The sequence below is a fragment of the Sceloporus undulatus genome, chromosome 3, assembly GCF_019175285.1.
Source record: "Sceloporus undulatus isolate JIND9_A2432 ecotype Alabama chromosome 3, SceUnd_v1.1, whole genome shotgun sequence".
Classification (NCBI taxonomy): domain Eukaryota; kingdom Metazoa; phylum Chordata; class Lepidosauria; order Squamata; family Phrynosomatidae; genus Sceloporus; species Sceloporus undulatus.
Window position 1 is genome coordinate 189310532 of NC_056524.1, and position 23948 is coordinate 189334479.

At 40.1% G+C, this 23948-nt stretch overlaps 1 protein-coding gene across 5 annotated transcripts in view; it reads right to left on the reverse strand.

Annotated features, from left to right (window-relative positions):
• PTPRE (protein tyrosine phosphatase receptor type E) overlaps positions 1-23948 on the reverse strand; it is a 159726-nt gene that overhangs the window by 46943 nt on the left and 88835 nt on the right. For 4 of the 5 annotated variants that reach the window (XM_042459724.1, XM_042459723.1, XM_042459722.1 and 1 more), the window contains one exon: positions 16364-16470. In XM_042459724.1, the coding sequence (XP_042315658.1) occupies positions 16364-16466 (103 nt within the window). In that variant the 5' untranslated portion in view covers positions 16467-16470. Of the gene's footprint in view, positions 1-16363; positions 16471-16560; positions 16691-23948 lie in introns of those variants that run through there. The other variant, XM_042459725.1, reaches the window with a different exon arrangement.

A 23948-nucleotide genomic window follows, 5' to 3' on the forward strand; every position in this document is an offset into this window, starting at 1 on the left:
CCTCCTAAAACAAAACTTCATCCAGTCATCCAAATATCATATGTTTTTAGGCTCATCTGGTATGTTCACATGATCTGTCATAGCATAGTGAATAAATTAGTGAGATTCTGCAAGTAGTCATTTGATATCTCTCTCAGAGAGAGATATGTAACTACAATGAAATGCATACCCAGAACAGTGAAGTTTAAGTAATATTAGCTTCTTTAGTTATGACTTTAAAAAATATTGTTGGAATCCTTAGGTGCATCTACACTGTAGTAATAATGCAGTTTGACTTCACTTTAAATGCTGTAACTCTATCCTATGGAATCCTGGGATTGGTAATTTTACAAGGTCTTTAGCTTTCTGTGCAAAAGAGTGTCAAACTACAAATCCTAGGATTCTGTAGGATAGAGCCATGGCAGTTAAGGTGGTGTTGAACTGCAGTGTAGATGCATCCCTAGAAAGCCTTAGAGAGTAACAGAATCAGTTTTGCAAAATGGCATCCGTATTTTCCATACAACTTTATTTTCTCTTTCTAAATAGCATATATTTACTAAATCACACAACCCCATAAGCAGGGAAGAAGGCAACAGGGCCAGTCATAGCAGCAGCTATTGATAAGTGGATCCTGAAAGCAACTCCTAGCTTCCTACTCAATCTGAAAAGGGGTTCGTTTTCACCATTGGAATCTACTGTTGTGACAACAAATTTGACTTTGTTGTGGTTATTTTTTGCAGCAGGTCATATGTGTTACCCAAAGGTACATATGATACATCATTACTCAAGCAACAGAGGTGTTGTCTTCACTTGAACTTACTAAAGAACTTTTGTAGGGTCACAATACTTATCTTCCCATTTTTTGCTACAAAATTAGATTCTACAACAAAATGTTGCCACATATCATCAGAATAATGCCCTTGTACAGAGATACACCCAGTCCTGTTGTGATTACTTCCAAGTTGTAAAAAGCTCCCCCCAGCTCCTGCCCCCCACTACCCCCACTAATTCTCTGCCTACTTTAACCAAAGGCAGAGTCAGACTGATAAAGAGAGAGACTAGTTTAAACCTACAGCCCTATATAAATAAAGCATAATAATAATAATAATAATAATAACAACAACAATAAACATTGCTCAAGACTGTTTGATAAGACAGTTAACAGCCACCTGTGTTCTGCTTAAGTTTCAAAAATTCACTAAAAATACCACATATAAAAATATTGGGAAATCATATGTTGATACATTTCCTGTCAAAATCACAAGAGTTTTAGATGACAGTACCACATGCTCTTCTTTGGTTTCAAGATAATACAGTATAAGGAAATGCATTTCCTAAATTACACAATTCACTTCCTTCATTATCCAATTAAGATGCCAATGACAAACTATCTTATAAAACAGAGTGAATCCATGAATGTTCACAAACTGAGAGAAAGATTTCTAGCATAGAAAGGTGTCACACGATCCCTTTGTGATGACAAACCAAATTTAATATAGGTTGACTACATCAAACCAAGAGAGACAGTATTGATGTAGTGGTTTGTGTGCTGAACTCTGGAGACCAGGGCTCGATTCCCAGCTTGGCCACAAAACTCACTGGGTGACCTTGGGCATGTCACATGCTTTCAGCCTCAAATTGTGCTAAGAAAATCCCATGACCAGTTTGTCTTAGGGTCACCATAACTAAAACATACAAACAAACAAACCTTGATGGCATACAACAACGAAAACAAAACATACCAAACCAAAATTATTGGATCTTAATTAAACTAAACTAGCTGTGTCTGTATTAAGTAAGATGCACCACAATAAAGTTACTATCTGTGATTTTGGCCAAATCAGGGGGAGAGGAGGAAGAAGAAAAGAGGTTTGAGCTGAAGTGAAAGCAGAAGCTACACAATAACATGGAATAGGCATTAAGATCAAAGCAAAGAGCAGAAATATGATCATTAATTTATCAGATTAGAAAGCTCCAGCAAATTACCAATCTAGAGAGCTTCAAAAAAGCCATTAAGACTGATCTCTTCCGGCAGGCCTTCCCAGAATAAAATACTCGGCCACAAATAAGACTTCCCATCTAGCGAACTCTGCCCATGGTTATTATTTGGATTATTTGGATTTTAGCATGTTCATTTTAATTTTATACTGTTTAATCTTGTTTTAAGGGGGGTACTATGTATATATGGATGTATTTTAGCTTGTTGTACGCTTCTTTGATTGCCTGGCAAAAAGCAGGATAGAAATAAAAAAATTATTTTATTATTTTATTATATACCTAAAAGCAAAATCTGAGCACTTGAGAATTGCCCTTATGCAGTACTACTGAAATAATGCATTAACTTATGAACTTGTTCTCATGTTAAAGGTTACAGAAAAATACACCTGAGCCAAATTATGTTGTTTGAGTTTCTTTGATTTTAGAGAGGCTAAAATGCAATGCAATATGCTAAAATACCAATCAACTGGCACTGCGCTTTGACATCTATTTCAGTAAAATAGAGTATTGAAGGCAGAAAATGGTAATGTCAAGGGACAGAGACTGTAGTCCAAGAACTAAACACAGTGACAGAAATTCCATGTAAAACATCTAGGCTCCTTTAAATTGAGAGCAACTTCATGTCTTTACAAATCCTCTACTGTTATGAAATTATATTAAATACCAAGGGCACAAAAGCAAGCAATTCAAACCAATGCAACTAGTCTACACATAAAGTCCTGTGTAAGTGGTATGAAGACATTCTAAGGAAAGCATTTGCTAATATTACCGATGGGAGGCTAAGGAGATTATCAGATGGGGGTAATGATAGGAGATGGTTGGGAGAAAAACACGATGCTCCCATCCTTATTGCATGATTACATGAAGATTATCAGACAACTTCATGATTATCCTATGATTATCCTATCAATGAACAGGAACTGTCCTGTCATTTACATCCATATCGTAATAATGGGATAACCCGTTAATACTGAATTGACAGGACAATTCCTCTTCATTGATGGGATCATCATGGGATAAGCGCCATGTGTCTGATAATGTTTGCACGATCCGACAGTAAGAATGGAAGCAAGGTGCTTCACTCCCATCCTTCTCCTTTCATTACCCCCATCTGATCTCCTAAGTGTATCTAGTTACAAAACAACTATCAGTGAATCTATAGCAAAGAACTCAAACTCAGGCTGGATTCCCACTTACAAATAAATTGCTTTGTGAACCGAATCGATGGATCGGTTCGGCAGCAGAGCATGGTTCACACTACATTTGCCCTGATCATATTTTCTTGCTGCAAAATAAAATAACCCACTTGTCGTTCACATTTACAAATGAATCAATTCAAAATGGACTTGCTCCAGCCGACCCAAAGGCAAATTTAAATTGATTCCGATCCCCATCTGGTTCACACTTCCATGGAATCGATTTATCCAAAAAGATGCAGGAAAAAAAAATAGGGTTAGAAAGATGTAGGTTAAATGGGTCTAGCACATGGCCTGTCTCTCTGAATTGCTTCAGCAATTCAGTCCAAGTGTGAACCATGGTTCATTTTAACTGGTTCAAACCAATTTAAAAGTTAGTGTGAGGCCTTAGAAGAGCAAACATCACAAAAAGGAAATCTAAGAGACTGAATGACCCATTTCTCTGCACTATTTACACAAGAAATTAAATGTCCAGAAAGCATTTTACCACTGCATGCCCCTTCTGTTTTCATACACATAAAAAGTACTCTCATATTGTTCTTTCCATAAACTGTCTCTTCCCCTCCATTTCAGATAAATCCTTGCACCTCTCCAGATGGGGCAAATCACAGAATCTTAGAGTTGGAAGAGACCACAAGGGCTATCCAGTCAAACCCCCTGCCATGCAGAAACTCACAATCAAAGCATCCCCAACAGATGAATAGTCTCTATTTAAAAACCTCCAAAGAAGAAAACTCCACAACACTCCAAGGGAGTGTGTTCTACTGCTGAACAGCTCTTACTGTTAGGAAGTTCCTCCTAATGTTTAGGTGGAATCTCTTTTCCTGTAGCTTGCATACATTGTTATGGATCCTATTTTCTGGAGCAGCACAAAACAAGCTTACTCCATCCTCAATATGTCACCCCTTCAATTACTTAAAAAGGGCTATCATATCACCTCTTAACTTTCTCTTCTCCAGGCTAGACACAGCCAGCTCCCTAAGTCTCTCCTCATAAGGCATGGTTTCCAGACCCTTCACCATTTTGTCGCCCATTTCTGGACATGCTCCAACTTGTCAACATCCTTTTTGAATTGTGGTGTCCAAAACTGGACACAGTATTACAGGTGAAGGCTAACCAAAGGAAAATAGAGTGGCACTATTACTTCCTTTGATTTAGGTGTCGGGTAACTGCAATATGTATTGCAATATTTCTTGTTTTTTTAAAAAAAAAAAATCTAAAGGACACTTCTGTTGTCTGAAACTATTTTCTAGCTGCAAGATGTTTCTCTGTAATTCCAAGACATATTGGAACAAAAAAGTCTCATTCTCTTCTCCTTTTCATCTCTCTTTTAGAGTTACAGTATAATGCATCACTGAAATGCCACTTCTAGACTATAAGATTGTAAGTCTAAGGGGGGGGAGGGGTAAAATAAAAAAGACAGGAGCAGAAAATTTCCCCTTCAAACAAGATCAATCATAGGTTTGGTTTAGTTTGCCCTTGTTTCAAATAAACCTTTTGAAGTGGCCAATACGGATCCAAGAAATTAATACAACAGTTCCCCCAAAGAATGGAACAAATGGGGACCAAGGAGACAATGACCAGTAAAACCCAAGGAGTTATATTTCAAGAACTCAAACTTCTTCAGACCAATCTGGAAGAGATCCTTGTCTCTCTTTTACATGTGCACATAATCACACACAGTATTTCTCGCTGCCCTACTACCTGGCTGATAGTGCTGCCATCTGCTCTTGAGGACTGACTGTTGGCTTAGTTGGCCAATGGTGATAGCTAGAGGACTTTGTCAAACACATCAGGGACTCATAACAGGAGAAACTAGTCAAAAAATTATGAACAACAACAGGGCTATAGCTATTAATATCCTCTCCTCCTGCATAGTTCTATATGATTAAAAGCAATATTGTACTAATTAGAAATGCAATTAGTAAATAGGCATTTCCCTTTATTTAATTGTGCACTTTGTTTAACATTCCAGTCCTATGAAGGTGTGTGTGTGCAAGGGACTTTGGAGAAATCAGTGCAGGCCAAAATAAGCATGGGGGACCTCCTGAAGGGCCAAACGCACTGGTGATTCCCACCCGTTTTGCATAATTTAATTGAGAGAACAGGAAAATGTAGCACCTCAAATGTAACTTGAATAATCATTATACTAATATTTATAATCAATATATGAGGCAGTTAGATAATTAAAAGCAAGAACAAGGCATAAATTATTACAGATATCTTTTTCATAAATTGTATTCAACCAATGCAATACAGGTCCCAAACAGAAGATGGTGAGTAGGTAAACATAAGACATTCAAAAAAGTGGGTGGTTTTGAAGACTTGGGGAGCTGTTTCAATTCTAATTTGGCTCCCTCCTGAATTCATGTGAAAAAGTTGAGACACACTTTAATCATAATTTGACTCATGAGATCCTGCCAATTCTTCAAAACTGTTCCGCTTTTGTAGATGTCAGAACTGCCTTTTATGGAGTGTGTGATTAGATGACATTGGCCTTTTGTTCTACCCTTTCCCTAATTTAATACACTGAATAAAAAGTGAAGCAAAGAAGAACACAAGAAACTTCTTTCTTGGATTTTTTTAAAAAAAATTCCTCCCCTCCTCTCACAAGACGATATAGGCAGTAACAATAGCACTGCTATTTTGAGAATGTAGAGTGGGCACAGTCTGCACCATTGTTGCAAGACTAAATGTAAACCAAGGCATTTATATATATAAATGCTCATGAACATCGTCCTACTTTCATAAACTGACCACTTCATATTTATTGTATAGCTGGATTACCCCACAGAGTAACACACTATGCAGGAAGAATGTGCAAGCAATTCAGCTTAGCAAAGTGCCGTCCCATATAAGCCTGAGGGTGGAATGTTCCTTCCTATAACCCTGAGGTTGGAAACTTGTGGCCCTCCAAACATTGCTGAATCACAATGCTGATTATCTCTTCCAATTAATTATGCTGGTTTGGTCTTATGGGAATTATACTCCAACATCAGGAAATGCACAATTTGCTCATCCCTGAGTTAAATAGTGCAGAATGAAATATACAGTGGGCCCATCCTATATACGGGGGATCTGTTTTGGACTCCCTCCCCCCCCATGTATTATGAAAAAATATGTATGCTGGAATCCTATTGATTCCTATGGCAGCATGGTCCCACATGCATGCCATTTTGTCCTCCTGGTTTGCCGTATGCATAAGCTCAAAGCCACATATGGTGCAGGTGTGCTGTAATTACTTTGCCTGATTTAAGGAAGCCATGAGTAGCCACTAGGTAATTCTTCATTATTCCCTATGAACTTACAATAAGGAAAGAGGACAAAGAAGATCCATATTTTGGAGTCATATTTGCTAATCATTGCCTGCTGTAAAAGAAAAAATGTGTAAGCACAGGGAGTTGTTTGCCTGACAGACCTCAGTGTATATTGTTATCAAGTCTGGAATTTTATAAAAATACCCCCAAAATCCCTATCCCAAAATGCATCTGTGGAGGTAATCAGGTGGCCCCTTTTCCCTGGCATCACTTGATCATAGAGGCCTCCAAGAAAGCTCTGCATCTATAGGGTGAAGTATGTCTCCTGATGACCCTAATGGAAAGGCATTATGGGAGCTGCCCCTGGCTGCCATGACCTGAAAGTGGAGAGACCACGTAGGCAGCAGCCTTACTTAGGAGTTGCAAACAGGAAAGATTCCTTCACACCTAGGAGACAGATTTATGACTGGGAGATGTTTCACAGACACAAGCCATTCCGGCAACAATAGTTTTCCCATGGCTGGGGATGCCTATGGATCAAGTGATGTGTAAATTTGGTTTACTTTGATGTAGGACAAGAGCCTCCACTGGCTACGTGACCAGGAACCTATAAAAAGTCCAGTTTTTCCTTTGTTCGAAGTTCCATGTTGGTGGCAGGCAGGCACTCTGTCAGTCTGCTTCTCCTGGTTCCACACACCCCTTTCCCCATTTTCCTTCAGTGTTGCTGCAGCTACCTTGATTCCAAGGGAAACCATTGCAGGCAAGTATTTCCATTAGCAGGCCTTGTGTTCTCTTTCCATTTTTCCTCCCTTTCTTCTATTAGCCTTGAGTGATTGCATGAGTGAATGTATGTGTGTGAATGTGTCCCCCTGTGCATCAATAAACTAGATTAAAATTCAAAGACTTTGCCTTTGCCTCAGTTCCTGGAAGTTCTGGTCCCTTCGTAAACAGGCTGGGATTCGATCCGAGAGGGGTACTTGTAAGGAGCCCCATATTGGTGTGTTGAGCTAATTAATATTCCCCAAAATTTGAGCAGATATCCTTACAATATACTGTAGCAGCTTTCAAACTGTAACAGATGGGAGCTACACATTAACTTTAACAAATTTTAATCTTTGTGTGTTTTGGACTTCAACTCCCAGAATCCCCAGCTAGCCTAGCCAGTGATTGGGAATTCTAGGAACCAAAGTCCAGATTTCTGGGGGACCAAAGACTGAGAATCAGAAAGACTGATGTAAGCCAATCTTCACTACATTGGGTCCAAAATATTAGGTTTTGTAACAATACAAAATTAACAGGTCTTCAACATGATTTCTGGCTCTAGAAATATTGTAATGCAACAGTTTATTAATAAAGCCCAAATCCTTATTTCTTGCACCAAGCGACCAACCTTTGTGACATGGAATAATATTTTGTCTGGCTTGGTGCTTTATTTTGACACAACATTGAGGTTCCATGGGGTTTAGCCCACCTGAGCATGCAAGCCAGGTGCAGACTCCACTGTGCAGGGGAATAAACAGCACTTCTGATGTGACTCTTATCACTTGCTCTAACAAAAGTTGGAAAAGAATTGTATTGCACTGAACAGACTTGAAAAAAGTCCAGTAGTCAGGGCATCACTGGGGGGGGGGGGGAGTTGCAGAGAGTGCGGGCTGCACCAGGTGACACCCAAAGGGGGTGGTGACACTACTGCTCCTCAAACATCTCCCTTTTGGCAGAAGTGAGTTGTGGTGTTCATCTACATTCCTTCAAAACATTGGAGCTTAGTGGAAGAGGTGGTGTGAGTGCGGTAAAGCTCAGTGGAAGGAGAAAGGAGAGGCTGCAGGGATTTTTTAAATTATTATTTTAAAATTTTATTTAAAAGTCATATCTTACCAAATTTTATTTTAACCACATGAAACTATTACATGCAAATACATTTAGGCTGTACCTATAATACAGTGGACCCTCGCCCTACATGGGGGATCCGTTACGGACCCCCCATGTAAGGCGAATTCCGCATATACTTGTGTGTACAGCAGCACGCACGCATACACGCACCATGGGCACACACCTCATTCATCTTAATGGGATGCGCCGCCCCTTGCACCGCGCGTGGTTTGAGCACATAAGCTCAAAGCCACGTATAATGCAGGCACACTGTATTATAATTTAAAGGTGCAATTTTAATTTTGCTACTACAGCAGTTTATGTCATAACTATTGCCATTACATTCAGTTATATAGAGGTATTACAACTGGTGAGTAACATTAGTACAAAAAAACATTACCAAGGATTTTGTATGATGTGTGGTAGGGGACCAGTTCAATAGGGTGGGGTGACACTGCACTGGGTGTTGCCAAATCCAGTGACGCCACTGCCAGTAGTAGCAATCCTGTGGTATTCATGAAAACCAGCAAGTCCCTAATAAGATTTTTTTTTGTTTGGCCAGGTTAAGGCCATTTAGTTTGTATTTTAGCAGACACTCAAATGCCTCTAGAACAGTGACTCCCAAAGTGGGTGGTACAGCCCACTAGAAGCGATGGGAAGATCCATGAGGTGGTGAGGGGAAAGGGGGCAGCAGGGGGCCCTTCAGTCAAAGTACTGAAGGCAAGGGGAACTAGCAGCCTTTAGGACCATTGTGGAGATCAGGAGTTAGAGCATGTGGTGGTGGTGGACAGCAGCAGCGGCAGCAGCAAAAGAGTCTTCACATTTGGGACCCTGCTTAAATTCTGTGAGCTTTGCTAGGACTTGGCTGGCAGGTTGGAGATATGTTGCTGTTGCTGCTGCTTTCATTGGACAGACAGGCCCAGAAAAAAAGTAGCAGAAGAAACAATGTTTATATGTCTGTGCAGGGAGAGAGGGGATGACTTGAAGCTGTATGGAGAAAGCACATTTTTAGGGAACAAAGGGGAATAATAGTGGGGTGGGGTTTTTTTGGAAAAGTCCTTTGTTTCCCTCACCTCTGATTGGGAGACCTTCCTTGCCAGGGAGCAAAGTGGGAAGCTGGCAGTGCCCCTCTCTGCCCCAGCAAAGAAGTACTGAGAGTCCTTCCATGCATGGGAGAAGCTTCTCCCTCTGCACCCAATCACCTTGGAGAGCATAAACCAAGCAGCTGGTCAAGCAGCGACTGAGAAACTTCTCCCTTGTGTTGGCCTTTGCTGCAAGTCCAGCACAGACAAGAGGCTTCTCAGTTACCTGCTTACCTGCTCAATCTACTGCTTAGTTGCTGCTCCCAAGACAACTAGCCACTCAATCACAGTTTGACTAGCTGCATGGGCACTGCTCCCTTTGCACCAGTCACCCTGGGAGCAGCAGCTGACCAGCTGGCCTTCCTTTTGCTGTAAGGCCAGCCTGGGAGACAGGGATGAGCAGCCCACTGCTGTATTCACACATGAGAGGCTGAGGAGGAGGCAGAGGCGATGGGAAGCTGGGTGCAGCTAAGGTAGATGCTGCTGGCTAGTTGGTTGTTGCACAAACAGTAGACCTAATATCAAGAAACAGGTGTTGGAGAACACTCAAGAAGAAATTGGGACAATAGCCCAAAAATGTTTGGGAACTACTGTTCTAGAAGCTAATGAAGAAGACACTGAGGAGTCTGCCTCTCCATCCAATAATATTATGACTATGGGGAAAAAATATCTCATACGTACTCCTATCCAACCTCTTAATTTTGGAAAAATCAGTTGTGCCTCTCCCCACAGTAATTGTCTTTCTGTTCTAAAGTGAAATGGGCTAGAACACTGGAACACAAAGACTGTTCTTAGCGTTAAAATATCATACTACCTCCTCTTTGCTGTGTATTGACATTGAAAAGCAAAAACATGAAAATTAATGTGACATAACTATTATTTATATATACTCCTCTTGAACATTATGAGGTATAGGAACAGCTGGTACATGGTTTACTTCAGCTACTACAGTACAGTTAACATACCTGCTTCCCCTGGGCACTACTATGCTCTTGTCTGTAGTCCCTAGAGCAATTAGCATAATAGCTGAGCAGTAGAACTTTTAAGTAATGCATTCAATAATGTTCCACATGCAAGGGTCTCAAAGATAAAGGAATTATTGGGAGTGGGGAGGAACATGAGTGACAAGGGCAGACAAGGAAGGTACCTGAGAAAAGAGATAAGACAGATATATAAATGCGTAAGAAGTATGCAGTATGGGCAGGTGCTTGGAAGGCCAAGTTGCTCTTTGCCTTGTCTAAGAAAATAAGCCACCAGTCACATAGATTTCCTCCCCTTTCATAGGCCTTGTCTGCATGGTCCAAAAGGCCCATTCTCCCCCCTCTCAGCTTCTGGCATCATTCTGTTCAGACAACACACATCCCAACCCACAGTTCTGGTGAGGGAAACCCAGACAACATTCAGCATGTCCATACCAGAACTTGTGTGTGTGTGTGTGTGATAGTAGCTTTAATACAAATTTTGAAAATTTATGACTGTAGCCCTATATTTCTGCACCCCAGTGGCTGTCTACATTGGCTGCTCGCTAAGCTGCCAGTGTGTCTGCCACCACTGCAAGTCATTCATTCTGAGGTCAGGACGAGACACCCAGCCTTCTGCTTGTTACTGAGCATCTCATTCTGAGATCAGGAATGAGCGACCTGGGGCAGTGGGGGCACTGAATGTCTCAGGGGAACATCTTTGTAGATAGCTGTTGTAGCACAGAAACAGAGCTCAAGGTAATAGGAGGAGGTCAGGGCAGGTGTGGGCCCAGGATAGTCTGGCCAGTGCAGACAAGGCTATAGATGTGTCAGAGAAGTCAACCCTCCATAGGTAACTATCAGCCAAAATCCTTCTCCAGCCAAGAAAAAGGAGATGATTCTGTAGAATTTGGTGGAGCTGTGAATGGATGCCCATGTGGTTACTTTGCATTTCTCTCAGAATGAAAAGAAACCAATGGCAATACATGCAAGTAGACCAGGATATCTTTCACCAACACATGATCCATGTAGCATTTTCAGATTTCTGGTGAGGTGTCTGTTTCTCTGAATGGCAGTAAAATCAGGAAATATCCATAAAGGTTCCAAGAATTGACTGGCTCAGGAGGAAGTACTGCTACAGTTAGGAGCAGCATGAATTATACTTTCCCCAGAATCATGCAGTGGATGTGAGAGAGGGAAAACAAAATCTGCCAACTCTGTGGAGTCTATTTCTCCAGAGCCTTATTTTTTTCATGGTTGCAGCACCTGTGGCCCTTTCTGTGCTGCCAGCAGAGTGCCTCATCACAATTCTTGACTCAAAAAGCAAGAATCAAGCTAAGGTCCAGTGGATAATAATAGATCATTGATACAGTTAGCCCTCCATATCCATGGATTTTTATCCACGGATTCAAGCATCCACAGATTGAAAATATTCCAAAAAATATAAATTCCAAAAAGTAAACCTTGATTTTGTCATTTTATATAAGGAACACCTTTATTATGCCACTATATTTAATGGGACTTGAGAATCCAAGAATTCTGGTATCCACGGAGGGCTCTGGAACCAAACATCAGCGGATATCAAGGGCCCACTGTACTCTCTTACTCTGAAACTCCAACCTATTCCCAGGCTATACACAAAAATCAATGGTCACACTATAGCTTTAAAAACACGTTTAGCTATAAAAAGGGGCACATGCAGGCATTTTATATCTCTGGTGGTAATGTCAACAACAGATTAGTAGGTTTACAAGTGAATGTCATTATACATACAGAAAGATCCTTGAGGGAAATGAATGTATATTTTCTTCTGAGGACATAAAAGATATTTCTGCCATTTTATAGAGGCAGGATTGAACATAATACCTAAGAATGAAATACTATGGTCAATAGTAACAATCAAATCTATGCCTCTAAGGCCAGACAACTTTCCAACATCCAATAGCTAGTCTTCCTCCATGTGTCTATGGAAAAACTCTACAGCTCTTCCCTTCCTGACAACAGGACTCAAAAGATAAAAAGTGAGATTCCATAGGTAAACCAGGGGAGGCTTTGGATACAAAGTATCCAAAGCACCCCTAGCTTTGCACCATGTCCCCAACAAGAGGATTGTTTAGACCAGAGGTTTCCAAACTTTTTTGGGCTACCACCCCCTCTCTTCTTGAATGGCAACATTAGCACCCCTCCAACACATATTTCTTCAAATTAGGTCTACTGTTCTACTGCATGTTCAAAACAACCAGACTCAGTCACTATTGTCTTGGATCATACTGGTCATACTGGGAGCAGCAACCAAGTATCTGGCAAGTATCTTGCTTGTGCCAGACTTGTGAAAGAAGTAGGATGCAGATCGCACCAGGTGACACGGGTCTAAGTGTGGTAGCACCATGCCCACCGACCCACCACCACCACCCTCTTTCCTCTCACTGCCCCCCTGGATCTTTGCACCACCCCTGGGGTGGCATACCACCCACTTTGGGAATCACTGGTATAACCATCACTAGAGTTCACTATTCGAATGAAATCAGAGTTTTGACAAATAAGAATGTTACTACTCTTATGCCCTTCTAGCAGAAACTCATCAGGACTTTAGAAATGACAGTGCATTCTGACCCCAGAGATCTTTGACTTAGCAATATGTTAGCTCTCCCCACCTCTTTATTGCTAAAAGATAATCTCCCAAAAAAGTTCCTTACTCTCCTGATACTTTGTTTCATTTATTCAAAAAACAAAGATCAAACAACTGTATCTCAGGTTAATAGCCACAGCGGTGTTAAATTGAAACTTTGATCTGGATAAATGTAAAAGTCAGACCTCTCGGGTCAGCTCATTCATTGCATGCTAAAAACCATTACAAAGCTCTTCAGCCCATAATCACATTACTATAAAGGACAGCGACTCTGTCATTCTTATACTTGTTTTGTCCAAGTCTTGCTTCCAAATAAAAACACTCCCTTAATTAAAAAAAATAGATATATAGAGTAAAGGCAAGTCTCTCTGGACCAGATGTTTGGTTATATATTTTATTTTTTTCCACAATGCAGACACATGGGCATCAACTAGAATTTTTCAGAATGTTCATCTACTAGTAGCTGTCACTTCATCTTAAGTGTTTAAAAATCAGTATGATGCAAGAACTGCTGCAAGAGAAATAATTGCTTCTGGATTATGACTATTTTGCCTTAAGGCTATGTTGCTTGCACACTTCTCTTTCTTCTGAAATGCTTGGTGATGTTTCTGAGACCCAATGTGGCACTAGGGAAAGAAGACAGATGCATCATATTGATCAGGTAGAGACCAATCTGGAAACACTTTCATATTCATATATGACCCTTCTTCTCTGACCTTTAAGGAAAAATGGTCTGTAAGAGAACTGGGGCAGAGAGGGAGAGACAAAATAGAGGGACAACTGTGCTATAATTCCATGCTAGATGCATATCTATAATTTGATTTGTGAAACTGAGCTAACTGTATGTGTTCTCTTTAATTCATATGTCCACTAATACCCTAAGAAGCATTTGCCTCCTGGAACCTTGCTTTCCAGGTTATTCTCCAAGTGCCTGTTGCCAGCCTTGTGTTTTACTCATCTACTATGACATTTATGATAAAATTGAGTTCTTCAGAGAGAGCTTTTCCTGCTTTACTATGCTTGAGAAATCCTGATTGTTTTGTTGATGACCAAAGTTTATTGGAGTACAGCTAAGTAATTCATAAAACTGAAACATCAGTGTTTGCAACTAATACATTACAATACTCTCAGGAGTGTAAGAATACCACTCAGATACAGATAATTACCATATAACAGATGGTATATCATTCTCATTCAGAAATTCAGCAGATTTTTTTAGGATTTAGACCAGGGTGCTGGCTATGCTGGTGGGATTTCTCAGAGTGGTTACATTTGCAGAGCCACATCTTTCTCACTTCTGGTGTGCACACAGGTCTTTCTGAATTCTACCTGGAAAAGTGATTAAATGTGGGACTTTTTGCAAGCATGTGCTCTACCATTAAACTATGGTGCCTCACCCACTATTGTTAGCCATAGACAGTGATTTAGAAGCCAAGACCCAGGACTGGATGAAGTCTCTCTCCACAATACCATTACTTTTCTTTGTTTTTCAGTGGAAGGCAGAAGGAAAGAGAGAGGGGAAAATGCAATAAGGAATTGAAACAAAGTCTCCTGTTGTAGATTGGAACTAGAAGTAGTTCCTGGTTCTAAAAATGCCTACCAAAGTCTCTGGAATCAGATAATCAGAAATTACTAACCCAAGAAATGAATTGTCATTTGGAATATGGTAGGCAAGCGTATTTAAATATACATGAGATCAGAAAGTAATTAGTTTCAAGTCAACTGCTACATTTTACATTCTGAATTAACATGCAATTAAATTAAAAGCTTTAAAGCTATCAGGGGTGTTGTGGCAGCAATAAAAGCAGCTCCATCCATGCTCTTCTGGTCTGCTGTGTTACCAAATATCTAATGGAAGCACTTAATGCTAGGTACTGGAGAGTCAAAGCTTCTTATCACAAATCCTAAAGCCTCTTAAAGCCTTGTACATAACTCTGCAAATACTGTTAAAAGGATAAGAGAAACAATGGTTGATTAAAACCCTTTTGATTTCAAAAACTGGTTAAAGCAGTTTAGCAGTAGTAATAGCCGCATCAGCAATAGCACTACATTATTATATTACCCATGAAATATGTTACCTATAAAAATAATTAAGCAACAGCTGAGTCAAATACTTGTGTAAAGACTTGCTAGTGGACAACAGATAAAGATGCAGATGACCTAATTTCTTTGGACAGAGAATTCCACTTATAGGATGATACTACCAAGAAAACCCTTCCTGATTGTGGCTGCATCTATACTGCAAAAATAATGCAGTTTGACACCACTTTAACTGCCATGCGATTTGTAGTTATGTGGAACATTTAACCTTCTCTAACAGAGAGCTCTGGTGCCACAGCAAACTACAAATCCCAGAATTCCATAAGATGGAATCATGATAGATAATGCAGTGTCAAACTTCATAATTTCTGCAGTGTAGAGGCAGCACAAATCTCTTAGTTGCTATGTTAAAACATTGATTTCTGAATAACTGTGGCCAACAATTCAACAACAAAAACATCATGAAAGAAATTTAGGATACACGATAGCACTGATGTGTTCCCCAACAGAGCTTGTTAGGGTGCTTATAGTGATGACAGAATTCACAACAGATGACAAGCATGCATGTTTTCTCAGCATGCCTAATTGCCCCTAATTGGTAGCTGTGACAAATATATTAAAAATGGCCACAGAAAACATGAAGTGGCACTGCAACCAACTACTGGTTGATTTCTGAGCCTCTCTCATCCTTGGTCGAACTGCTTTGCTGTCAAGTGCTTCAGGAGGGCTGTATTTCCTTTATTGCTCATCCCAAACAAGCTGGATTCAAGGGAAACTGAAAGGAAGTCAATGTTAAAATGATGACAACTGTTACCTAGGGAATAAAAAAAGCGGTCTGAAAGTCAGGATTTAGCACACACACAAAAAGTATCAGAATGGACCCAGAGAGAAATAAACACAACATTCAAAGCAACTGTCAATAGGAAAGGAACTATTTATGGCCATTATTTATTCCTGTTGCTGGATCATCAGTGACTGGTAGGAGGGCTCCCTTTTCACAGCAAACACAGAGACAGCAAATTTATTGGAATGTAAAAGACCAAGGTTGAATCGATTACAGCTGTAGAAGTTTGGCCCCAGCATAGACCAGGATCTAGGTATCCGGTGATCCACCCATTTGGGATGCCAGCCCCTGCTACCACGACCTGCAAAACTCTGTCCTCAATAAGTCAGGGTGGTCAAGAGGTATACTACATATTAATGCTACTTTCTCAAGACATGTGGCAGACACACTGATATACAAAATGATAACAAAGCAACTGAAAATAATAAGCTGATCTATAGATAGCTAGACGGACATACATTAAAAAAGAGACTTGCTCAGACTGAAGCCAAAAACTCAGAGTATCCTTACTTGTTGTTGTATCATTAAATACTGTAGTTCCGTTTTCAAGTAATGCATCAATGTGTAGAAAACTAATGGAGAGCAGCAAGATTGAACTGGAATATTCCATCATGGACCTGTCAAAAAATCATACACAAAAAAATAAAATAAAAATAAAAATCATGTAACATTAAGTACTCAAAACGTAAGGCTAAACAGTAACAAACCTTGTGTAAGTTTACTATTATTGGGCTTCTACATCCAAAATCTTATCGCAATTGCAACTGCTAGACTACTGATCCAAATTTTACTCCCTGCCACAGGCATTAATTATAAGGTTGGCTAATCAGGCTATGGAGAAAATTTCTACCCACATGCCAGCTGCCATTTCAGACATTATACAGAAACTGTTACAGAAGACATGCTTTCCTCTTGTTGTTTTAAAAACCTGTATAATGCAAGGTGGGAACTCTCATTGCCCTCCTCCTCCTCCTCCTCCTCCAAGATACTTGGAGTTGAGTATTTCATTATAAGAAAATTGTAAGAAAAGCATACACGCTCTGATACTGCATATTATATGGGAAGCAAGTACAGAGGAAATGCAAATCACTCACATTTCCCTTGTTCCTGCTTTTTTTATAACTTCCAAAAGCTGGCAGTAATCACAGGCTTTTCTTGCCACTACAATAAGAAACATTTTAATGAGTATAACGTTAAACACCATATGCAGATAAGAGAAAGAATTCTTAGGTCCAATGAAGATAATTTTGTATCAATCTGCTGGTATTTTAGCTTAGTTTTATATATACAAGAGTTGCTGTTTTTGTACACTGTTTTTGGTACAGTGTTTTCTGTTGTTTGTTCAAAGTGGATAAGGAGGGCTTGTGTCATTTTATTGAACTCTATTGTTTTTTTTCTTCCTATCTGAGATAACAAAATTAGGAAGCAACTTTTTGAAGGCCAGGAATGAGTAAGACAGGTCAAAGAATGCAATTCAGTAACACCGATTACATCATCCGCTTTCCCCTAAAGTACTGTACAAACACCATCAACCAAAACATATTTTGCTAGTCTAAGCAAACTGTTTTCATTCACTAGTCACTGATAATCTCAGTAATTACAGGATGAACTGTAAATCTAGCTGATCTTCTTTCAGACACATTGTTACAAAGCAAGTAAACACCTAACTTATGCCGAGCAAATTCAACTATGCTGACATAAAAATTCAACCAGGTGGTATCGAAGTTTGACAAGTAGTAAAATTACACTTGATTCTAGCATAAGGTTAATATTAATGGTAGGGTTGTGTTTAGGGTGTATATGCTTTCATCCCAGTTTTGGAGAAAATGAGTATTAGTTAGTAGTAGTAGTATGCCATCAAATAGTATGTGGGGCTGTATAAAACGTTATGTAAAGCAGACAGCTCTGCCAAAGATGTACAGTTCAATAATAATACTCATGTCAATGCTGGTGTGAAATTCAAGATGTAGCCATGTTACTATGGTTCATTTTACAAAGGGATCTTGTAGCATCTTTCAGACTAACTGAAAGAAAGCTGTTTGTAGCTTGAGCTTTCGTAGACTGGATCTACACTGTAGAAATAAAGCTATTTAACAGCCATGGCTCTGTGCTATGGAATTCTGGGATTTGTAGTTTTGTAAGATATTTAGCCTTAGTCAGAGAACTACAGTGCCTTATCAAACTAAAAACTCCAACATTCAATAGCACTTAAAGTGGTGGCAAACTTCTTTATTTCTGCAGTGTGGAAGACCAGTAGATTCAGTCTATGGAAGGTTATGCTACAAATTTCTTTCTTTCAGTTGGTCTCAAAAGGTGCTACAAAATCCATTTGCACACTGCCAAGAAACGTATCTCTGCTCACATGTCACAACAAGGCAAACCATGGTTTAGTGTTTCAGATGAACAAAGCTAATGTTCTCCATCTCCACATGGTGCAAGATACAGTTGCAAAATGTTAATGAATGAATAGATAAGCTGATGTAAACTTAGACTTAGTATACAGAAAAAACAAGTTTACCAAAACCTACTTCTTCCTGTTTTTGCTCTACAGCAGCCAACGTCCACACTACACCAAGGGACAGCACAAATCTGAAATCATGTCATGCCAAGTTATACCATAAGGAACAATAGTTGTCTCCCAGACCAAAACAAAAACATTATTTTCCGATTTTTACTGTGTAATTGAAAAAAATATCCAAAGTCTCATGGGAAAGTGTTAATTAGGAAGAAGAAAATAATACATTCCTTCCTTATTTGTAAAACGAGTTCATTAAAGGTAAAATATTTCTATTTACTTGGGTTGCTTGCATATTATTGTACAGCAGATGGTGCTATGCCTGTGCTATATAACAACAGACGAATCAAACCAATCAATTGCTGTTTCCTGCTTTTACTGAAGCACTTCTGATACACACACACACACACACACACACACACACACACAGCCTTCCCAGGCATCGCATAATTGTCGCTTACTATCTGATGTTCTGTTGTTGACTGTTTATCGATCCATTTCCTGTATTGCTATGTACGGTATATGTATTATCCTATTTGTGAGTATGTATTTTCCCTGGATAATGATTAACCTTCCATTTTGAAGCCAAGCCCTCCCTCCAATCCATCTGCCTTGGTCCAGGCCTTGGAGGTTGAGAGGAACTGCTGGACCTCTTACCCTTTCCCTCCACCACTCCCTTCTCCTTCTGTGTCATGTCTTTTTAGATTGTAAGCCTGAGGGCAGGGAACCGTCTAACTAAAAAGATTGCATGTACAGCGCTGTGTAAATTTACAGCGCTTCATAAATAAAGGTTAATAATAATAACATAAACATAACTGAAAGTGCTTCAAAGACAAAGAAATGTATAGAACAAGTGAATGGGGAAAACAGAACATTTTATACAGGAAAGCTGAATAACACCATGTATTATAGCGTACACCCCAACTGTTTGCAATGCATTACACCACCACCACATTCAAATACAGTATGAGAGTACTGTATATCTAACAAAAGTCTTTCATGGACAGAAGAACTACCTATTTGGAGAGAACTCCTGATCAAAATCCTAGTGGAATGGGAACAATCTTTGTCAATTCTATATAACTTGATAGCTACAATTATCTCTCCCTCTCTCTCTACACACACACACACGCACGCACGCACACAGTCTAACACAATGTGCACTGCCAGGCCAGTATTTACAATGCCATTTTTCTCTTATCAGCAGTTAGCCTTCTATAGGAAAGTGCTCTTACAAAAAGCACTGTAAAGTAGAAAAAACCACATGCCTATAAAGTTTTTATTTTGATAACAAGAGTATCTCCTTTTCAAAGAGAAAAAAGAGCTTGTCCTAAACATGTATTCCATTCACACACACACACACAAAAGATAAGAAAAGTCAGACTATTAAATCATAGAATGTTGCAGTAAATGTAATCCATTGGCAGCAGCAAAAGGCAGCTGCAATAATTAAACACAATCTGATATAATTACAACTAGTTTACCAATAAGGGAATTTTTAAAAGATGGAAAACTAGAGAAAAAATAAACACTGCACTGATTTTTTAAGTATCATAGTGCACTCTAACTGAAATTGACAGGTTCGTACTGAAGAGTAGAGGTTGGCTAAAACATAACGTAGCTGTATAATAGTGATCAGTGGATTGTTTTTATAATTGCAAGTACATGAAATGGCACAATGGAAAAGAATGGAGATAATCAGGATGTAGTGGAATAATCAGGAAGTAGAAGAATAATCAGTTTCTCCTTAGTTTGCGATTCAGAAATAAATTCACCACACACAGAAATGGCATCGTCTCTGACAATTTGGACTGGTGGATAAGAAATTTGAAGTTGCTGAAATGAAGCCTATTTAGTGTACCTAACTGTGGGAAGAACACTGTGCCTCTCTGGGTGTTTCTACTCTCACAAAAAAAATCAAGCCTCACCTTACATTTTTGTGATCCACAGGGACCCCGCATTGATCCCATTAAGTCCACACACAAAAAGCACTGCAAAACAATACTGGCACAACCATCCACACATTTTTCCACTAGTGAACTCACTGTTTCCACCCCCCTTCCCAGCATACATCAACCTATCAGCGAATAGCCCTTATGGTTTTCATGTAAATCTAATAACCACTGTGCACTCTGATTGTACACCTCTCCATCAAATCCCCTCTCCTCTCCTCTGCCACCCCAGTGAGGGAAGAAGGGAACTGTAAATGTACACAAATACATACACATACACACGTGCCAAAGAAAGTGCATTTTATTTATCTTTCATTTATGAAACTGACCAGCCATGAGTACAAGGGTTAGATGGGGCTATCCCCTTCCTCTTCCTCCTACTCCCACCTGAGTTAGTATTTGTTTTACTATGAAGTTGAATGCTTTCACAGCCAGCATCCATAGTTTTTTGTGGGTATTTCAGGCTATGTGGCTGTGTTCTGGAAGAGTTTATTCCTGATGTTTCACCAGCATCTATGGCTGGCATCTTCAGAGAATGGTGACAAGGAGGTGTGTGGGGATTTTATACCTTTGGTTGAGAGGAAGTGATTTACATGTTAATCCCTGTGTTGGTCTGTTGGTCTGTTGGTAAATGGCAAGACTTCAGGATAGGAGGATATGTGAAGAGGATTTGTGTCTATTTAATTAGTGATCCGTTGTTTGCTGAGGAAACCCCTGGCCCTGGGTGATGTTCATTTGCATGTGCTGAGTCTTGATCTTGGTGCTTTTCAGGACTGGTAGCCAAACTTTATTTACTTTAAGGGTTTCTTCTTTCCTGTTGAAGCTGTCCAAGTGCTTGTGGATTTCAATGGCTTTCCTGTGCATTCTGACCTGATAGTTGTTGGCATGGTCAAGAATTTCAGTGTTTCCAAACAGCATTTTATGCCCAGCTACTGCTGATTTTTCTGGCTGGCCCAGTATGCAGCGTCTCTCATGTTCCTTGATTCATGTTTGAACACTGTATTTGGTGGTCCCTCTGTAGACTTGTCCGCAGTTGCACAGTGTGTGGTAAACTCCTGTGGGTCTCTACTGTCCTTTGCTGAGTGCAGCATTTGCTGGATTTTCTTGGTCAGTCTGTAGATCATTTGTAGGTGGTGTGTCCTCAGCAGTTTCCCTATTCTGTCTGTGACCCCTTTGATCAGACCTGCACAACCAGGCAGTAGGTAAGGGCCAAAATTACACTAGACTAACTTCTTTGGGGCGCAGATAGCAATAGCAAGCAATAGTAAGTACATTTCTATACTGCTTAACTGGTTTATAGTGTGTAAGCTAATTGCCCCCAACAAGCTGGATACTCATTTTAGCAACTTTGGAAGGATGCAAGCCAGAGTCGAGCTTGAACCCTTGGCTGGTATTGAACTCGCAACCTCACGATTTGTGAATGAGTGATTGCAGTACAGGCATTTAACCACTGCACCACCAGGGCTCCAGAAAGGTTTTAATTAAATACTAATTATAGTAATTAATTAATTAATTAATTAGAATTAATCCCATTCTCCTTCTCTTCTTACTGGCCCTCTCCTCAGGAGAAAGCCAAGTGGCAGTAGAGCCTTGTTTGTCCTCTTCCTCCACCTGGACTTCTCCTTGGGAGAAGGCAAAGCAATGGAGGAGCCTTGAGGGGTGAGCATTTGCCTCTCTTTCTTGTACACTGCCCGACCTTTTCAGGAGAAAGCTGGGTGGAGGAGGAGCCTTGCAGGGCAAGCATTTGCTTGCCTTCCTGCTCCTCCACGACCACCCTGCCTTCTGCTCAAGAGAAAACTGAGCAGTGGAGGAGCCTAACAGGGCAAGCATTTACCCATGCTCCTCCTCCATGCATGGCCCTCTTCTGAGGAGAAGGCTGACCAGTGGAGGAGCCCTGAAGTCATTCCACATCCTCGTGGACTAGCCAAAATCCTTTGGTGGGCTGCATGCAGCCCCCAGATCATATGTTGTGCAGGCCTGCCTTTGATGTATGTTAAAAATACCTTCCCTTTGCGTGGTTGTTTGTCTTCACTCATATGGGTTTTTCTGGGTTTGGCAACCTTTCTGATGTCTGAGCTGGAGTAACCATTAGCCTATAAAACTCAGTCTAGGTGCTTCAATTCATCTTCCAGGAAGTGGGGTTCACAGATCTTTTTTGCCTGGTCTGCCAGTGTTTTTATTGTACTTCTTTTTTGTCCTGGGAGATGGATGGAGTTCTTGTGTATGTATCTGTCCATGTGTGTAGGTTTTCTGTATACTGTGTGGCCCAAACATTGGTTCAGTTTGCAGATGACCAGGACATCCAAGAAAGGCAATGTTCCTTACTTTTCTTTTTCTATTGTGAATTGGATGTTTGCGTGGATGTTGTTCAGATGGCTCAGAAACATGATCAGATCTTCTTCTCTGTGGCTCCAGATGATGAAAGTGTCATCCACATATCAGAACCACGTTTTAGGCTTTTTGATGCTGTTTCCAGGGCTGGATAGACACTTTAGAAACTGTGACAGACACTAGGCTTGCCAGACCCAACAGATTTTTCATGCAAATCGGGAGTAAATCAACCCTTTTTTTCATTCTGGATTAAAGCTCTGAGGTGCTGGGTTCAACCTGAATCCTCCCGTAAGTCATTTGGACAGTTCATAGTGAAAAAAAGTAAGACCATTTCATTTCGCTCATGCAGAGAAGCCCTTTATTTCACATGTCAGTCTGGTTTTGCCTTCAGCCCCCAGAAATATTTAATCAATATTTTTCTCAGTCTGCACCACTGGATCTTTCCCAAACAAGTTCAACATCACAAAAACTAAGAAATGGTAGTTAACACCCACTACCTCTATAAATAATCAATTCCTTTAGCACTTCAACCAAGCACTTGGAGAATGACTCACTCAGTTCTTCATATAAACACTTGAACCTATTAGTCAAGTGTAGCTCAGCAGGATATTTCCAGTGTAAGCAGATGCAGAAGATTTCAATCTTACAGAAAGCAAAACCACTTAGCATCCAAACATTAACCAAAAAAACCCAAACCAAAAGGTTGTAAAGCAACCTTAAAGTCACACTGTTTTAGATAAGGATGGGAAAGCACTGTTTGTCCTGATGGAAGGTTGAGCATTTGGAACTGCAGATGCTACTGAATCACCTTTCCCAGCTCACTATAGACATAAATAGAGCTAGGTTGGATTAGCTGTGAGAGCCTTTGGAATCAGGGCAGGAGTTAAAGGCTCTTAGCTTGGGGCCACAATGAAAGAGGCAAGTGTCCTCACTTTAGGAAAAGTGTACCTCTTTGGGGGAGGACAACATGAAGAAGGTACCATGATTCACAACAACAGCATCACCAGCAGAGTGATGGGCTGAGGCAGCCAGGATAGCAGAGTGGGCATTTTAATTAACAATTCTCATAGTGCTTTTGCTCCTATGATGAGGAACTACAAGGATAACTTTAAATAACAGCAAGCTGAACAGCCTGAGATGCCCAGAACATTAAGAGTTATGAAAAGACTTCCACACTGCCCATTTTGAAGTATGTTTTCAGAACCTCAGTAGAGTATTGCTTTTCTTTTTTGCTTTTTTATGTCTTCTTCTTCTTCTTCTTCTTCTTCTTCTTCTTCTTCTTCTTCTTCTTCTTCTT